At 45.4% G+C, this 14854-nt stretch overlaps 1 protein-coding gene across 1 annotated transcript in view; it reads right to left on the bottom strand.

Moving 5' to 3' along the window:
- Positions 1–14854, bottom strand: part of FLT1 (fms related receptor tyrosine kinase 1) — a 159936-nt gene that overhangs the window by 23239 nt on the left and 121843 nt on the right. The window contains exons 17-20 of the mRNA XM_019736494.3: positions 11635–11767; positions 6871–6975; positions 3426–3539; positions 1312–1400 (exon numbers count right to left, since the gene is read on the bottom strand). Coding sequence (XP_019592053.2) covers positions 1312–1400; positions 3426–3539; positions 6871–6975; positions 11635–11767 — 441 coding nt within the window. The remainder of the gene's footprint in view (positions 1–1311; positions 1401–3425; positions 3540–6870; positions 6976–11634; positions 11768–14854) is intronic.

Genomic DNA, 14854 nt, shown 5'->3' with positions numbered 1-14854 from the left:
TAGAGATCATGCAGGTCAGTGGCAGTAAGTTGGACTCACCCGATCTTTCTATCTCTGTGGGTCAATAATGACGATGGTGACTTAAACATTTATTGAGTGCTTAACTGAATGTAATTCTCAGCAGTCCCATGAATTGGGTTCTGTTATTACTTCCATTTGATAAATGAGGAACTGAAACTTAGAGGGGCTGAGTCAGTTGCCCAAGGTCCCCGATTTCATCAGTGGTAGAAACAGGATTTACACCCAGGAGGTCTAATTCAGCAGTCCACGTGCTTACCCAGCGCACTACAAGGATTCACCACCAACGCTGCTAATTATCAGTGTTGAGTCATTGTTTCCTAAGCTCCTCCAGCCCAGAGAAGGACACAAGATTGGTGGTATGGGTCACACTGGCAAGGTTTTAAACTTTTTTCTCCTCCATTCAATTACCTTTTTTTTTTTTTTTTTTTAAATTAAAATGTACTGGGGTGACAATGGTTAGTAAAGTTACATAGGTTTCAAGTGTATAATTCTGTAATACATCATCTATATATCACATTGTGTGTTCACCACCCGGAGTCAGTTCTCCTTCCATCACCATATATTTGACCCTCAGTTATCTCTTTTAAACTTGGTTTGTCTTCAGGACTTGGACCCATGTGTTCCTTTTACTATATAGCTTTATTTTAGTGGATCAGACTGGTTTGGTGTGTGTGTGGGGGTGACAAGAGTGAGGAGAGTGTGGGGAAGTGGGAGAAAGGGTAGCAGGAAGAGAAGAAAATGATTTCTTGGGCACCATCATTGGTCTACTGTTGACTATAAAGTCACTCATTTGATTGAGTCCTTAGTTTCTCTAATCTAATAAATGGAGACAATTATACTTGCTATCATCTTCTCTTAAGAAACAAGTGACTAAGTGATTTGTGTATGTCTGTGTGTATCTGGAGAGAGAGAGAGAGAGAGAGAGAGAGAGAGAGAGAGAGAAAGAAATAAAGAAATAAGGTTATCAAGATGATTTGATAGGTATTTAGATAGATAGCTAATAAATTTTAAATCCTTATTATTGCCACATACACTAGTATCAAATATTCTCTGTGCTGTCCACAAACAGTGTGCTATATAAAAAAAGATTAAAAAATATAATAAAACAAAACAAGAGTGTGATATATTAGCATGGAAGGAAAAAATTAAAAAAGAGGAAAAAGCAGAGATTGAGTTTTAAGCTTAGACATTAATCGAAAAAATATAGGTTTCTCCTGCTTTATGCTGCTATAGCCTAAATGGAAATTCATTGCTGTCTTTAAAAACCCCCAATCCCTATAAATTCCTTACCTTGTTGAGAAAGAATAAGTCTCGTTTGCTCTTGAGGTAGTTAGATAGATTTCCATATTTGCAATATTCAACGATCACCATCAGAGGCCCTGCAGCCAAAAGAGCACATGCTCAGCCACATCAAGCCAGTCAGCCATTTGCCAGCCTTCGGTGGGCCTTAGAAACATCAAACCAACTTATCTTTTTATTAAGGGACCTAGGGTTGCAACTTAGGGTGAGAGATTTGTTTCAATTTAACCTGAGAAGGGGTTTTAAAAATACAAATGGAATGAGACAATCGGGGGTGGAAGGGAAGTAGAAAACGAGTAGAAGAAAAAAAGAACTCTGAGGAGGGCAGGGGCCAAAGCCAAGGCTTCACCTGTAACTGCCAGCCACACTCTCCCCTTGTTAGGCAGACCCTAGTGAGTAGAGCTCTGGGCCTTAGGACACTCGCACCAAACCTGGGATTGCTAAGCAGCTCTCCTTCCCAGTGCGGAGAATAGGCTGGTTCTGTCTGGCCTGTCTCTCCCCAGCAGCATGGCCACCTGGGGGTGTCTGCACAGCGTTTGCCTTGGTGCTCATAAGATGAGCTAGAGCAGGGATCAAGCTTTTTTGCAAAGGACAGGTCAGTCAACATTGTAGGCCCTGTAGGCCACACAGCTCCTCACTTCTGCCTTAGTAGTGTGAAAGCAGCCATGGCCGACAGTACAACCAAATGAGTGACTATGCTCAATAAACATACATTTGAATTTCATATAATTTTTCACACATCACAAAATAGTCTTCTTTTGAGTTTTTCCCCAACTATTTAAAACGGTCAAATTAAGCTCTGAGGCCGGCCCCCTCGTTTGCCGATTTCTGATCGAAAGGAAGCAACAGGGTTGGGAAGAAAGAAAAATCCAGTTGTTCTGCGGGACCCACGGGGTGCCCCAGGGCTGCGGCTGCCTCATCTGGCCCCGCACTTGCCCAGCGCTCCTACTGCAGGCGAGAGCAGGGCACGAGGCCTGCAGCGGACAGACAACTTCCGGTTCCGGGTCAAAGCGGGAGTGAACCCGGAGCTGCTCCTGTGAGCCGCTGCCCTGGGGCATGCTGGGAGCGGGCAGCTACCGGATGCCTTGAGCCCTAGGGCACAGCCCATCTAGTTCTTCCAGGCTCAACAGAGGCCGGGCCCAGCTCGGAAGAGGGGAGTTCTGCGTCTGTCAAGACTTTGCTGGTATAAAAATGCCTGTTAGAAATCCTGACAGCGCCTCCTCTTCCCTCCGGGTTACAGAACAGGAAGCTGCTTCCAGAGGTTGTCTGTCTCCTGATGACCGGGGCGGATACGACGCCCCTCGTCTCGGGTGCCTGCCTGGGGTCCAGCAATGCTCGCCTTAGGACCTTCCATCTTAAAGCCGGTCACACGGAGCTCAGATGCACAGACAGAGGTGGGTTCTCTGATTAGCCCTGGGCAGTTTCACAGATGCAAAGCTGAGGCCCACAGAATGAGGTTGCCAAGGCAGAGAACGCGAGAAGGAGCTTGTAACTTGGCAGGACTCAAGGATGGGAGGGAAGCAGGTGGGTTGTGTCCGGCCCTTAGCTTCTTTCAATACCCACTGCCACTCCGAGCGGGCAGGTCTTCCCCAATTGCCCTTCATCTCTACTGCCTTTGTTGAGCTTGGAAAACATTTATAGGCACAGGCCCTTTACACCTTTCTTTCTGGTTTAAGCAGTGATCACCCATCTACAGCCAAGCGCTGACCTTGCCATTGGGGAGGATACAAAGGCCTTTAAGAACACTCATGCCTTTAGGTGAAGCTTCAAGGAATGCTCAGCCTTCTATGCATTGATCTTATCTCTGGTCCTCCGCCTTCAAAGTCATCATCAAAGAAAAATGCCCTCCCCTTGACCTAGAGCCTGTGGAAGGAGATCTGAAAGGGAGTCCTCTTCAGAACCTTTACATGAACTGTACAAGGAAGGCATTGCAAGGAGGGGAGCCCCCTTTTACAAATGGGCAGACTGTTTCCTCTGGACCTATTGAAAAGCCATTTTCTGGGAGGTGAGGAGGAACCGGGGCGGGGAGAAGGAGCTGAATATCAGAGAATCTGCTCTTAGCGTGTGAACTGGGAGATGGAGCGGGCCCGCCCCTTCTCCTTTACCTCCTTGCTTGGTACAGGCTCCCAGCAGGTTGACTACGTTCAGGTGGTGGCCAATGTGGGTCAAGATCTTGAGCTCCGTCATCAGAGCTTTGTACTCGCTGGCCGTGGCCCCCTCTGTGTGAGAAGCAAGGAAGAGTGAAGGCGACAGGACAATGAGGCTTTTTCCTCTGGAGGCGGCATTTCTGCCCTCCATGTTTGTCAGAGTTCAGCCAGTTGCTTCATTAACTTCCCCCCATTCTGCAGAAAGGTAGAGTCTCCAGACAGCTTTCATTACTCCCACCCTCCTGAGCCAACATCCTTTTGATTACAGTAAGGCCCAGAGTGGTGCTGGGGTTAGTCACTGCACATTTCCTCTTGGTGGACCTAGTCCTGTTTAGTAATGTGCTGACTCAGAGCAGGGCACCTTGTGAAAGCGACTTCCAAAGGCTTCCCTTTGATCAGAACCAGGCCCAGCAAGAACCTTCCCAGCAAAGCATGTGCCCACAGCTCACCTCTTTTTCATACTTTTCCCCACTTTGAGGAGTTACAAAGAAGGAGCACCAGGGGCCTGCAAGAACCGAATGGCCACTTCTGTAAACATCTTTGCAGTGTGTTATTTTCTCCCTATAACCTTTTCCTCCCTGGAGTCTGCAGGGTTATCTCAAGTTGTGAGGATCCATAAGCATCTGACTTCAATTTCATTCTCAGAGATAAACAACATCAGTCTAAGACTTAGCAGAGTCTAAAGCTAAATTAAGTTTGTTCTCTGTTCTGACTGGTAAATTGCTAAGGCATTTCAACATTTTAACTTATTTTTAGAAATAAAGTCATATAATCTTGCTGTAAAATATTCTAACAATATACTGTATATAGAGTAAAAAGTGAAAGCCACTCCAACCCACTTTCCTTTTTGAAGTAACCACTGTTAATTGTAGTTTCAGACCTTTTTCTATGCATTTATAAATACATGTGTATGTATATTTTTTAATATTTGCTTTTACCCCTTTTTAATATGTTGGAGATTTTTTCCATCCTTTTTAATTGATCGGTGGCATTCCTAACATTTAGACTGTCTACAGTTTTTTTGTTTGTTTGTTTTTTGCCATTACAGATAATGCTATAATAGACAGCCTATGTGTAATCTTTGTACCCATGTGCAAGTATTTCTGTAGGACAGTCCTGGAATGGGTCACAGGGTGTGCATTTAACATTGTGGTAGATACGGACATGGTATTTCATAAGCACAAATTATTTTTTAACAATAACCAGATAAACTCTAGAAGCCTTCCATTGAGGTTGGGATTGGCTCACAGTAGACACTCAACAAATATTTGTTAGATAAATAAACAACATGATTACTCTTCTTATTTCAGACATGGGCATAAGGCCCAAAAAGGTTAAAGGTTTTGCTCAAGGGCACTTTGAAAGAGCTGCTGACTCATGGCCTTTGTTTGACCTTCTGCCTTTTCAATTTCTCCTAGAAACAGATGGCCAACCCATTTTAAAAACAAGAAAGCTGAATGGAAGTGGTTTTTAGGAATTTTATATAGTGGATGATTTGGCAGTCTTTTTCAGTCAAGGCTGATGAAAAAAACGATAAGCATTTATAAAGTTATCACACACATTACTTCTGAATCTACATAGAGTAGATTCTCTGGGCTGCCTTTAAAAAATCTCAGGTCAGAATTTCCCCCCTCAAACTCACCAGTCCCTCCATGCATTTATGCCCGGAGGAAACCAGGCTCTTTGGCTCAGATTGTTCCATTTATAGGCAGGGCCACAGGTGCTACCTTGCACCCACAGCAGACAAGCATGGGCGGCAGACTTGTCTGTCCTAGAGACCGTGCATGGTAGTAAGCAGGGAAGTGGGACTCGCTGAGGAAGCGGATGCTTCCAGATTTAGTTTCTATGTCTGTCAGAGTTGGATACTAGATCGCCTTTGGAATGCAGGCCAGGATTGTTTTTAGGGTATTGGAGCAACGGGCCATTTGTGGAGGCAGTCTGCAGCCCCTCTTGGGTAGCACTGTGCTGTGGGGGGGAAGAGCACTGCCCTCAAAGCTAGAAGACTTGCACACAGACCCTTCTGCACCGGGGAGCTGTGTGGCCTTGCAGAGGCTATTTAATGTTTCTGGGCCATGTTTCTTCATATGCAAACTGGGATAATAATGTCTATCTCATAAGGCTGTAGAGAGAAAAATAAGAAAAATGGCAGTTTCAAGTGGTTCAACCTGATAGAGTAAAGTACCTAGTGTAGTGGTTTCTCACATAGAAGCCATGTTGGTGCCTCTTCTCAGAATCTGGGGTGGGGGTGTCCATGGTGGGGTTCTGGGATGTAGGTATTCTCACAGAAATGCCTGCCATCATCTGGGTAGTCCACCTCGAACAAAAGTCCTGATTTATGGATGCAAAACTCCTTTCCTGGTTACTTTCAGAATACAACTGTCGGATTCTCTCAAGTTTTCTCAAAGCCTTCCCTCGAAAAAGGCAGCCTTTTGAGGTGGAAAATATCATTACGTGACACTTCTGTAATGATCGTGTCAGTGCTGGAAGAGGATGAAGAGCTTTGAAGTCCCCAAAGCAATGGCCCTTTTTCTCCTGTAGCCTGTGTTAGGTACCCGCTTAGCTGGGTGCTTCGCTTCCTGGGTCTCAGAATTCCCTGGCAATATCTCGGAGGCTTTGGACAGCTGAAAACTGCCCTTTAGGTTTTCAGTCCTGTTTCTTTTGGTTTTGGGACTTTCAAATGTGCTGAAGTAACATGAAAATTCCATCACAAAGGAGGAAATGAAGGATTTTCTACACTTCAAAGAACCCGTGAGTCTTTGAGATGTTTGGTTTACACAGTTTTCACTGATTTTCACTTTCAGTGGCCATCCAACGCTGTTGGCTCTGCCTCCCGGTGCTTCACAGAGCGGTAGCATTGTTCAACACTAGAAGTGTAATTTGTTTTTGTTGTTTTCAATTTCTAAAGAGAGGGTGTTTTATGGTTGAGACTTGACAGTGTAAGTTTGTCATGTAAGTATGTTTATGGTTCTGATCAACTCAGTTGATCCATCTCATAGTTTTACTCTGTAGTTAGGTCAAGCCCCAGCTAAGCCTTCGGGATTTATGATGTACAGCTAAGTTTCCATTATAACGTCACAGTGGATCATTCCAAAATTTTGAACCTGTGATTACCATGGGCTTAAGTCCCTGAAAGTCTAGAGTCTGATATGTGGTGGGAGAAAGATCTTTGGGGTGACAGAATCATTTTCCCATGGATGATGCTGGATTGTTTCCTTTACAAGGTTTATGCTGAGCTCTTGCTGGCCTAATCTAAAATCCTGACGTAAAGGGGCTCCCAGCAGTAGAAGAAAGTTCTGTGGCCAGAGCAGAAATAGCTTCTCTCTATCCCTAGGCTATATTTAACTTGTGCCAATGTTGAGGGAATGTAATGGGTCAGTTGAAAGCCCAACTCTGGTGTCCATACCTTTCAGCATTTTTACAGCCACAGTCCGGCAAGTGGGTGATTTCTTAATGCCAAATGCAGATGCTTGAACCACTTTTCCAAAAGCCCCTCTTCCAAGTGATTTGCCTACAATGAAAAGAAGACATTGGTTTGTTTGCCAAGCCAGCAGGATGAGCTTAAGTCTTTTAGGAAGGAAGTGCCATTTTTCCTATGCATATGTGAGGCGTGAAGCTTTGAATGGAATCGCCAATGAACTGACCCCAAAAGAGTCAAAGTAAGGGACACATTTCTGGAGAATCTTCCTTCCAAGTCTGTACTGTACTTCTGAGGTACCCTCATCCTTCACAGCTAGGCTGGGCCCCTAGAAGGCATTTGATGTAGGTGGCTGGCTAGTTTCCTCTTCACAAAATCCTGGAAGGAAGAGACTACCAATAGAAGAGACCTGGGTGGTCTCTTCTATTTAATAACGTTATTAGCAAGAATATTTCCCTGTGTCTAACCTAAGTCCCTTTTCTCGCCACTTCATCTCTTCTGATCTGTTTGCAGCGGAAATGGAGACACTGAGAATAGTGGTTATTGCTCTTGGTTATGATAATGCTTCACAGCTAAAAAAGAAGCACTAAGTCATTGCTCTGACTTCCTTGCCAGGCAAGACATTCTCAGTATTTCTAACATGTCTTCACAAGATGATTACAAATCTTCATGGTTCAGCACATGAGCATGTCAACCACTGGTAGAAATTTGCCTCAACCACAGAGAGGTGTTTGCCAAAGGCAATAACAAAGCGAGGTTTCTGTCACGGTACCCGTTATGTCACGTTTCCTCCTCGCCTGTGCATGAGATGCCTGAGAGGGGTAATGGCCATGCCTGAATCTTCCCCGTACCTAGCCCAGTGCCTGGTGCAGAGAAGGCCCCCGGTATGCTCGTGCAGGATGAACAGTAGCATTTGGGAATTTGTGAGATGCTCGGAGCACGTCCCATACAGTCCTGGGTGGCAAGAGGGGCCCATGAGATGGAGACCTTGAGACTGGTGCTCTGGGAGGAGGGTGCCCCTGGGAACCTCAGCTACCTTTTATATCAGGGGACTTCCTTTTGCACCAGCAGGAAAAAGGTAGCTAAGTAGAACCTAGAGAAATAGTACCCCCTCAAGCATGATATGGTAAAAGGAAGAGTGAGCCAAAGAAGTCACTCTTTTTTGGTTCTCTGGGCGGGAACAAAATGCCTCTGGTCAGAAGTTAAGTCCTGGAGTCAGTGTTGGTGAACCACGCCGCCCCCTCTCCCAGCCAGGTCCTCTTTCTCCATCTGTTCTGCTAACATGCCTTCAGTTAGTCAGCCAGACGTCTTCCCTCCCTCTCCAATCACTTCCCCCAAAGCACATAGTGTTTTGTTTGTTTGTCTGTCTTTAAGGTTCTTGGAAAGTCTGTAGTGAAGCTTTCCTGTTTCTTCATCATATTAGAACCATTCTACTTTTATGCACAACTACTCAGTAACAAAGATGTCTTCACCCTGCCTCTGCTTAGTACCTTCCACTACTCTTCGGCGTCTACTGAGGACATAGGAAAAGTTCAATAACCAACGTAATCATAGCCTCTTTGTAGCTGTCTCTGCATCTTATAGGGACACACCCTGCCTTAGGAGGGGACCACTGGTGAGGTCACATGCTTTCCTCTGGTCACACGTGTACCTGTAGTGACTGAAAAGCCTGTTCCTCCCAGAGCACATACATGGGTGGGGATATAGTTAGTGCTTGCTTCTTCAGATAAAGTCGTCCAAGAAATAGAGCAGCATGGGGGCTCTTCGTCTAAACAGCAGAGCCTCGGGTGGACCCTGCAGGAGCCAGACATGGACATCGCATATGGAAACAGCACTGGCAGGTACCTTCTCTGGACTTGGAAAAATTGGTGCATTTGGTTGGGAGCTTATTCCTTGCTTTTTTAGAGGAAAAGAACAATGTTTTCCTTTTGAAGTGCCTTCTATCATCTCATTTGAAAAATGCCCAGAGCCTGAGAAATAGTAAGACAATCTCTATCTTGGGATGGCTCCCATGTACTGTGAAGACTCTGGCTCCTTTGGGGCAGGCGTACTCCTTTCCTTTCCACATTTCAGCCTCCATGCATTCCCTTCTGAGCCCTCACAACACACTTTATTTTAACCGGTGTTTGCGGATTTTACTTGTATCAGTGAGAATTAATTTGTTCTCACTTGGCTTCTCTCAGTCTTTTCCTTTATTCTCTCAGAAGCTGACTGCTGCCTCACAAGACAGCATGAAGCTATTACAGGCTCTTTAATCATCTGAGATGTTGGAATCTTTCGGCAGACCCGCCGTTCCAGTTTCAGGGGAGCCCAGCCACATTGGACTTGATCTTGCCTGATCCACCTTTTCCCTTAAAAAGCCTCCTTGGTGTTACCTAAATGCCACTAGCTAGCTTAAAGTGCTAGGTCATTGTCATACAATGAAAGCATATTGGAATTTCCTCCAAGATGACTTGCCAGGGTCCCTGCGACACTGGGAGACTGCTTGGTCGCAGGAGGCTGAAGCCCTCTCTGGCATCCAGGGCTGGTCTTACTGGAAGCGGCACCAGCTCAGGCACCAGCCATTCACCAGATTGCAGACTCTCTGTGTTGTTTCCCATATTAGTTAATTCTGACTTTATTTTCCAATGAAAAGATGCAATGTCAGACATTACCCCAACTTCTGTGATACATTTATGGAGCTGAATTCTCTCTGAGGTTTAGTGAGGAATCACTAACAAAACAGGTTTCTTTAGCTACTGAATTTCAGGAATTTCAATGGTAGCGACACCTTTGACCCGAGCTCCAACTCTGTCTATCTATCTATCTATCTATCTATCTATCTATCTATCTATCTATCTATCTATCTGTCTATCTGGTAATGTGAATGCAGACCTCTCTCACCAGGGCTGGTAGCAGTAACACACAGAGTGCAGACAGCTGAAATCAGAAGCAGCTTGGCCTGTGCGTTTCTCTGCATTTATAACCCCATTACAACTCTGCCCATCAAACCCACCTTTTCTCTCCATCCATTCAGACATAATCTTGGTTACTTTCCCTTGCCAGACATTGCTTCAGATTACTTTCTGACATTTATTTGGCCTAACAAACAAACAGCTCTTGGGCCTCTTTGCTCCCACGTCAGTAGGCGGAGCATGGCTCTGGCCCCTGCAGCCACTCTGCACTGAGAGACAGCTGACTGGCCACACTCTCTCAAAGACACTCAGTGCACATTAGCCGGAAAGGAACTCCGGAAAGGAAAAGACCTATGAGAAAGATGTTCACCAAGGAGATTCTCCTGAAATGGGACTATCTAAACCCACAGAGCCCCAGGGAGTTCTGATAGAAGGGTTAGCAATCTCCCTCCGATGTGTTATGGATCACAGTGACGCTAGGCCAAGGAGTGAAGAACTGGGACGGAAAGCTCAGAGTCGTACTGGAAGAAGCATGTTTGATTGTGACTAATAATTCTCAGCGTGGCCTGAGAATGGCTTATGGTTGTGGGAAAATTATCCCATGTTCCCTGCCAAGGTCACCGAAGGGGCTGGGCTAGCTGCCATATAATTTAGACTTGCAGAAGGAACTCATTTACTGTGCCACCTGCCCTTAGCTACTCTAAATTTAGTAGATTTTTTTTTCCTGTCAGCAGCCATTACTGGCTTTTTCTTGTCTCTCCAGCTTTTTACTAATTTCCAATTTTCTTCCCCAAGCCAAAGAGAACATGCTCTTGGGGCCAAGTATTCTTTCTCATGTAGGAAGAAATGTAAGTGGAATAATTTCAAGGCCCAAGAGAACAAGAAAAGCCATTTCTCCCTCTCTGTTGCCTCACACCCCTACCCCAATATAGTCTGCGTGTGGCGGGGAGGGGAGGTAACGCCATTGCATTTGGAACAACAGGCTCTTTACACTGAGTGACAAGCTCCAGGAACACTGGACGCATGATCTCTTTTCCTAGTTCCAGCTACTAATGACTCTGGCATAACAGGAGGGAGTGGAAAACTTTGAGAAGCCACAATCCAAATATTTGGGGTGGGAGTAATTGAATCTCCCATTGTTTTGTAACAACTGGGCAGGAGATTCATTTCACTGTGATGTCTGAGCTGGAGGAACTTGGGGATAAGCTGAGGGAAAGCACATCTGCCTCATGTTTACAGCATCTGCATTACCTGGAAAACAAGTCCTAGCTCTTCCAAAATGAGACTTAAAGGACCACCTCGGCCTTTCTTCTCTGTCTGGACATTTCCAACACCCAGAGAACTTCAGAGTACGTAACTGGTGGGTCTGTGCCGAGCGTTTTTTGATCCTCAGCCTTGAAGAGCACCGACTCTTTTACCAGATGCTTGGTTTTACTGCTCCTCGCCGTCCCGAATTGTGTTCTATGTCATACATGTCTAATTCCTCAAAACTGTCATTGCTTAAGAGTGCCTGTACCTGGAAGGCTCCTGTTGGAACTAATCTCTCCTCCTTCTCCTAAGCTTCTCGACTTCCATGGCGGTCTCCTTTGCTCTTAGAGGGAAGGCTCTCAAACGCCTTGTGTCTGTTGCTCAGAGAAGGTGTTTGAGAACTGTTGAAAGAACGAACAGGTGCCCATGTCCCCTGAACTGCTGTCACAGCATTCTAATAGAATCATGTACCCCTGCATCTGTCTGTCTTGCTAGGTTGTCACCCGCTGGAGGGTAGAATCCTGGGTAGTCTACTTGCATCCCTCAGAGCAGTGTTTGGCATGTAGCAGGCTCGGTGTGTGTTTAGGAATCTGTTGAACAAATACATTACCCAGTTTAAGTCTCTCCCGGGCAAACTCCCACTTGCTGGCATCATATGGGAGACGCTCACACTGCTCATCCAGGGGCACTTCATCTGGGTCCATGATAATTGATAGGTAGTCAGTCTTTATTTCAGAAGAAGACTGAGAAATAAAGAGATCTCAAAGTCACCAACAAGGAAACAAAAACCCCTGACATCCTATTTAAAATAAGACTTGGCGACATCTGCTGCTATTTGGGTTCATCTGGTTGAAAGCATATGGTTGGGTACAGAAGGAACCTCTCTGCATACATGTGTGCACGGCACACCTGGGTGTATGATGTCCATCAAACCTCCCCTTGCTGTTCCCACATCACGTTTCTGTAGTACCAGCTCCGCCATCCTGTCCCAGATAAAATGCACTCAGATTCTCCAGTGACGACCTTGCTTGTTCTTAAACAATTAGGATAGGATAGTCATTTGCTAAAAAATGCAAAGCATTTTTATAAAGTCATTCCAAACAATAACTAAAAATGACTTTCCATGGTCATTCTGTGTAAGCAGGCATATATATTACAGATGGGTCAACAGTGGGGGTCCATGATTGTGGCTTTTCTACATTTGCAAGAAAGGCTAGAGGTGGCAAAGTAAGCCCAGGGTCCCTGGGACAGCCGAGAGTCACATTCCATATTCGGTATTTAAATATACTTAAGAGGCCTGGACTCTTAGCTGCTGCAGCTGCCTGAAGAGACTGTCGGGTCTATTAGTGAGATGAAAATGAGATTTACCTTCAGTAAGAAATAGAAGTTGATTCTTTCAAAGGCCAGGGAATGAGACTTACAGCCACAGTCCAAGTTTGGCCATTGGTAGGATGTCCAATAAGTGAGGTGGGCATCTGCCAAGTGCCTGTTCTAGCTTGCTCATGCAGAGCAACCCCAGAAAGTACTCTTTATTTCAGATAAAACATAACTGGATTTACATTTAGTGTTTTACTCATGGGTGTATTTCCTGTTAATTTGTAGATTTGACCGCATTTCTGTGGGCAGAACAGAAAGGAAGTATGCTTGTCCATATAAGGTGGATTTGATAACTCTTGCCTAGCAGTTATGTAAACTTCATTGAAATGAGTTTTAGGGCCCCTCCTTTCAGTGCCTTTCCCTTCACAAGCCCAGACTTCAGTAGACAAGACAGCCTCTCCGTGCACACCATCTCACCCCCCCCCCCCACATTCTTCAGCCCTTACTCACCCAGTTCTGGGCTGTCACAGCTCACCTCATCCATCACTTGCAATGGTCTCTTTCTCACAAAAATTATCGCTAAACTGTGTGACAAATAGCTCAAGGCAGAAAGATTTGCCTGCTCTCCACAAAGAATGGAAAACAGAAAGATACGGAGCACGTTTGTCACGAAGTGCATTTGCCACTGGTGTTAGACTGTAGGGGCCCAGCCTGTTGCACCCTCGTGATCATCTGTAAGACTGTGGAGGAGGAGAAACGCCTATGCCGGGTGCTGGCTGTTCCTTAGAGAAGCTGCTGGAGTAGGTTTTGTGACTAAACTTTTCAATGTCCAGTGTAGCCAAGGCCATAGAAGCAAGCTCCAAAGTCTAGCATGAGGTATTTTGGGTTCTGCTGGATGTGAGGGCAGGTGGGCAGCGGTGTTGATAGAGGTGGGGTAGGGGTGCAGGCAGTGGAAAACAATCTCCACCATGGGGCACCTTTGGAATTTTATGGTTTTTCCCCATAAGGCAGATGAGAGGAAACGCCAGAACCTTAAGTAAGGGCTTTGAGGAGAGTACGATAGTAGAATCTTAGTTGACAAATATTTATTCTTTCAATTGGCATCAACACTGAGCAGCTACCAGGTGCTTGGCAAGGACGTTGCACAGCTAAGCTCTTTGGAGCCCCAGCATTGAGGCTGACTGCCTGGGTTTGAATCATAGCGGGACTTCTGACCAGCATATCACACGGGGCAAATTGCTTAACCTTTCTAAGCCTAGTTTCCTTATCTGTAGAATAGTGATAATGCTGGTCTTTATCTCATCGGGTGGTTGTGAGTATCAAATGATAACCCAAGTAAAGCTGTTAGAACAGGGCCTGGCATCTAGTAACCATCAGTAAATGTTAGCTGTAATTATAACACTGGCCTATGCAGGGCTGGATCAAAAGATAAAATCGTCTTTATCAATGAGGAATTTACTCTGTGGTTGGGGAAACCACATGGAAACAGTTTTTGATGCCTTGTTTCCCTTTGCCTCCCACAACCAATCACTTGTCAGATTTTCTAGGCATTCTGTTATCAAGATAATACTCTCTTGCTCTCATCCTTTCTAATTGATATCAAAATGTCATAGACGTTTAGAAGTACAAGACACCCATTCAATTTAGTTCCAGTTTGTCTTTCCAGGTTTATTTCCACTACGCCCCTGCATGCAAAGTAACCAGACTCCTCCCCTAGTCTGGGGAGTGGAAGGGGGGGGGGGGGGCTGTGTTTTTCTGCTGCTTTCCTTCCAGCCAGGACCTTCAAAGTCTGTCTCTAAAGTTTGCTTTCTCTGAAGTTTTTTCTCCGCCTCGCCTCCTTTGAACTCCTGTAGCCTTTGTACCTCCCTTACAGATTTGGCAAGTTTTGCTTTTGTTAGATCCATTTCCCTACATGATGTCTCTCCCCTTTCAAATGCTATTGTTTGACCTTTGTTTCCTTCTAAAGCAGTGGCCTGAACTGTCATGTCTCAAAACCAATCACGGCCCATAGCAGAAGCCTGACCGTCGCGGAGGGCGGCAGCCTTGCCTCCCATACCAACACTAGAAAGTACACCGTGTTGGTTTGGAATAGAAAGTCTAAGGTCAAACAACCCGGGTTCAAAACTCAACTCCAGCTCTAGTTAGCGGTGTGACGTTGGACAGGTTACTCTAAATCTCTGAGCCGCGACCTCCCTCTGTAAAACAGTAACCATAATATCTTTACCTCAGTCGTTTGAAGGATTAAGTGAGATACTGCATAAAGAGCCTCCCCCAAGACCTGGCACATTGATAAAGGCTAACACGTCTCTAGCATTGAGGAGGCCTCTTTGACACTTTTCGGGTTTTCTTGACTTTACCTCCTAATATCTCCTGACTCTGATTATTTAGACTAAGCCGCCGTCATTTCTTACTTGGACGGCTGTACAGTCATCTGCTAGGTGCTTCTCTATTCACTCTTGCCCCTCTGGTCCATGCCCCTCACGGCCGTCCAAATAATCTTTGCAGACACAAAT

The sequence above is a fragment of the Rhinolophus sinicus genome, chromosome 16 (assembly GCF_057876585.1).
Source record: "Rhinolophus sinicus isolate RSI-liver-muscle chromosome 16, RSI-T2T, whole genome shotgun sequence".
Classification (NCBI taxonomy): domain Eukaryota; kingdom Metazoa; phylum Chordata; class Mammalia; order Chiroptera; family Rhinolophidae; genus Rhinolophus; species Rhinolophus sinicus.
This window is presented reverse-complemented; position numbering and strand designations above follow the sequence as displayed.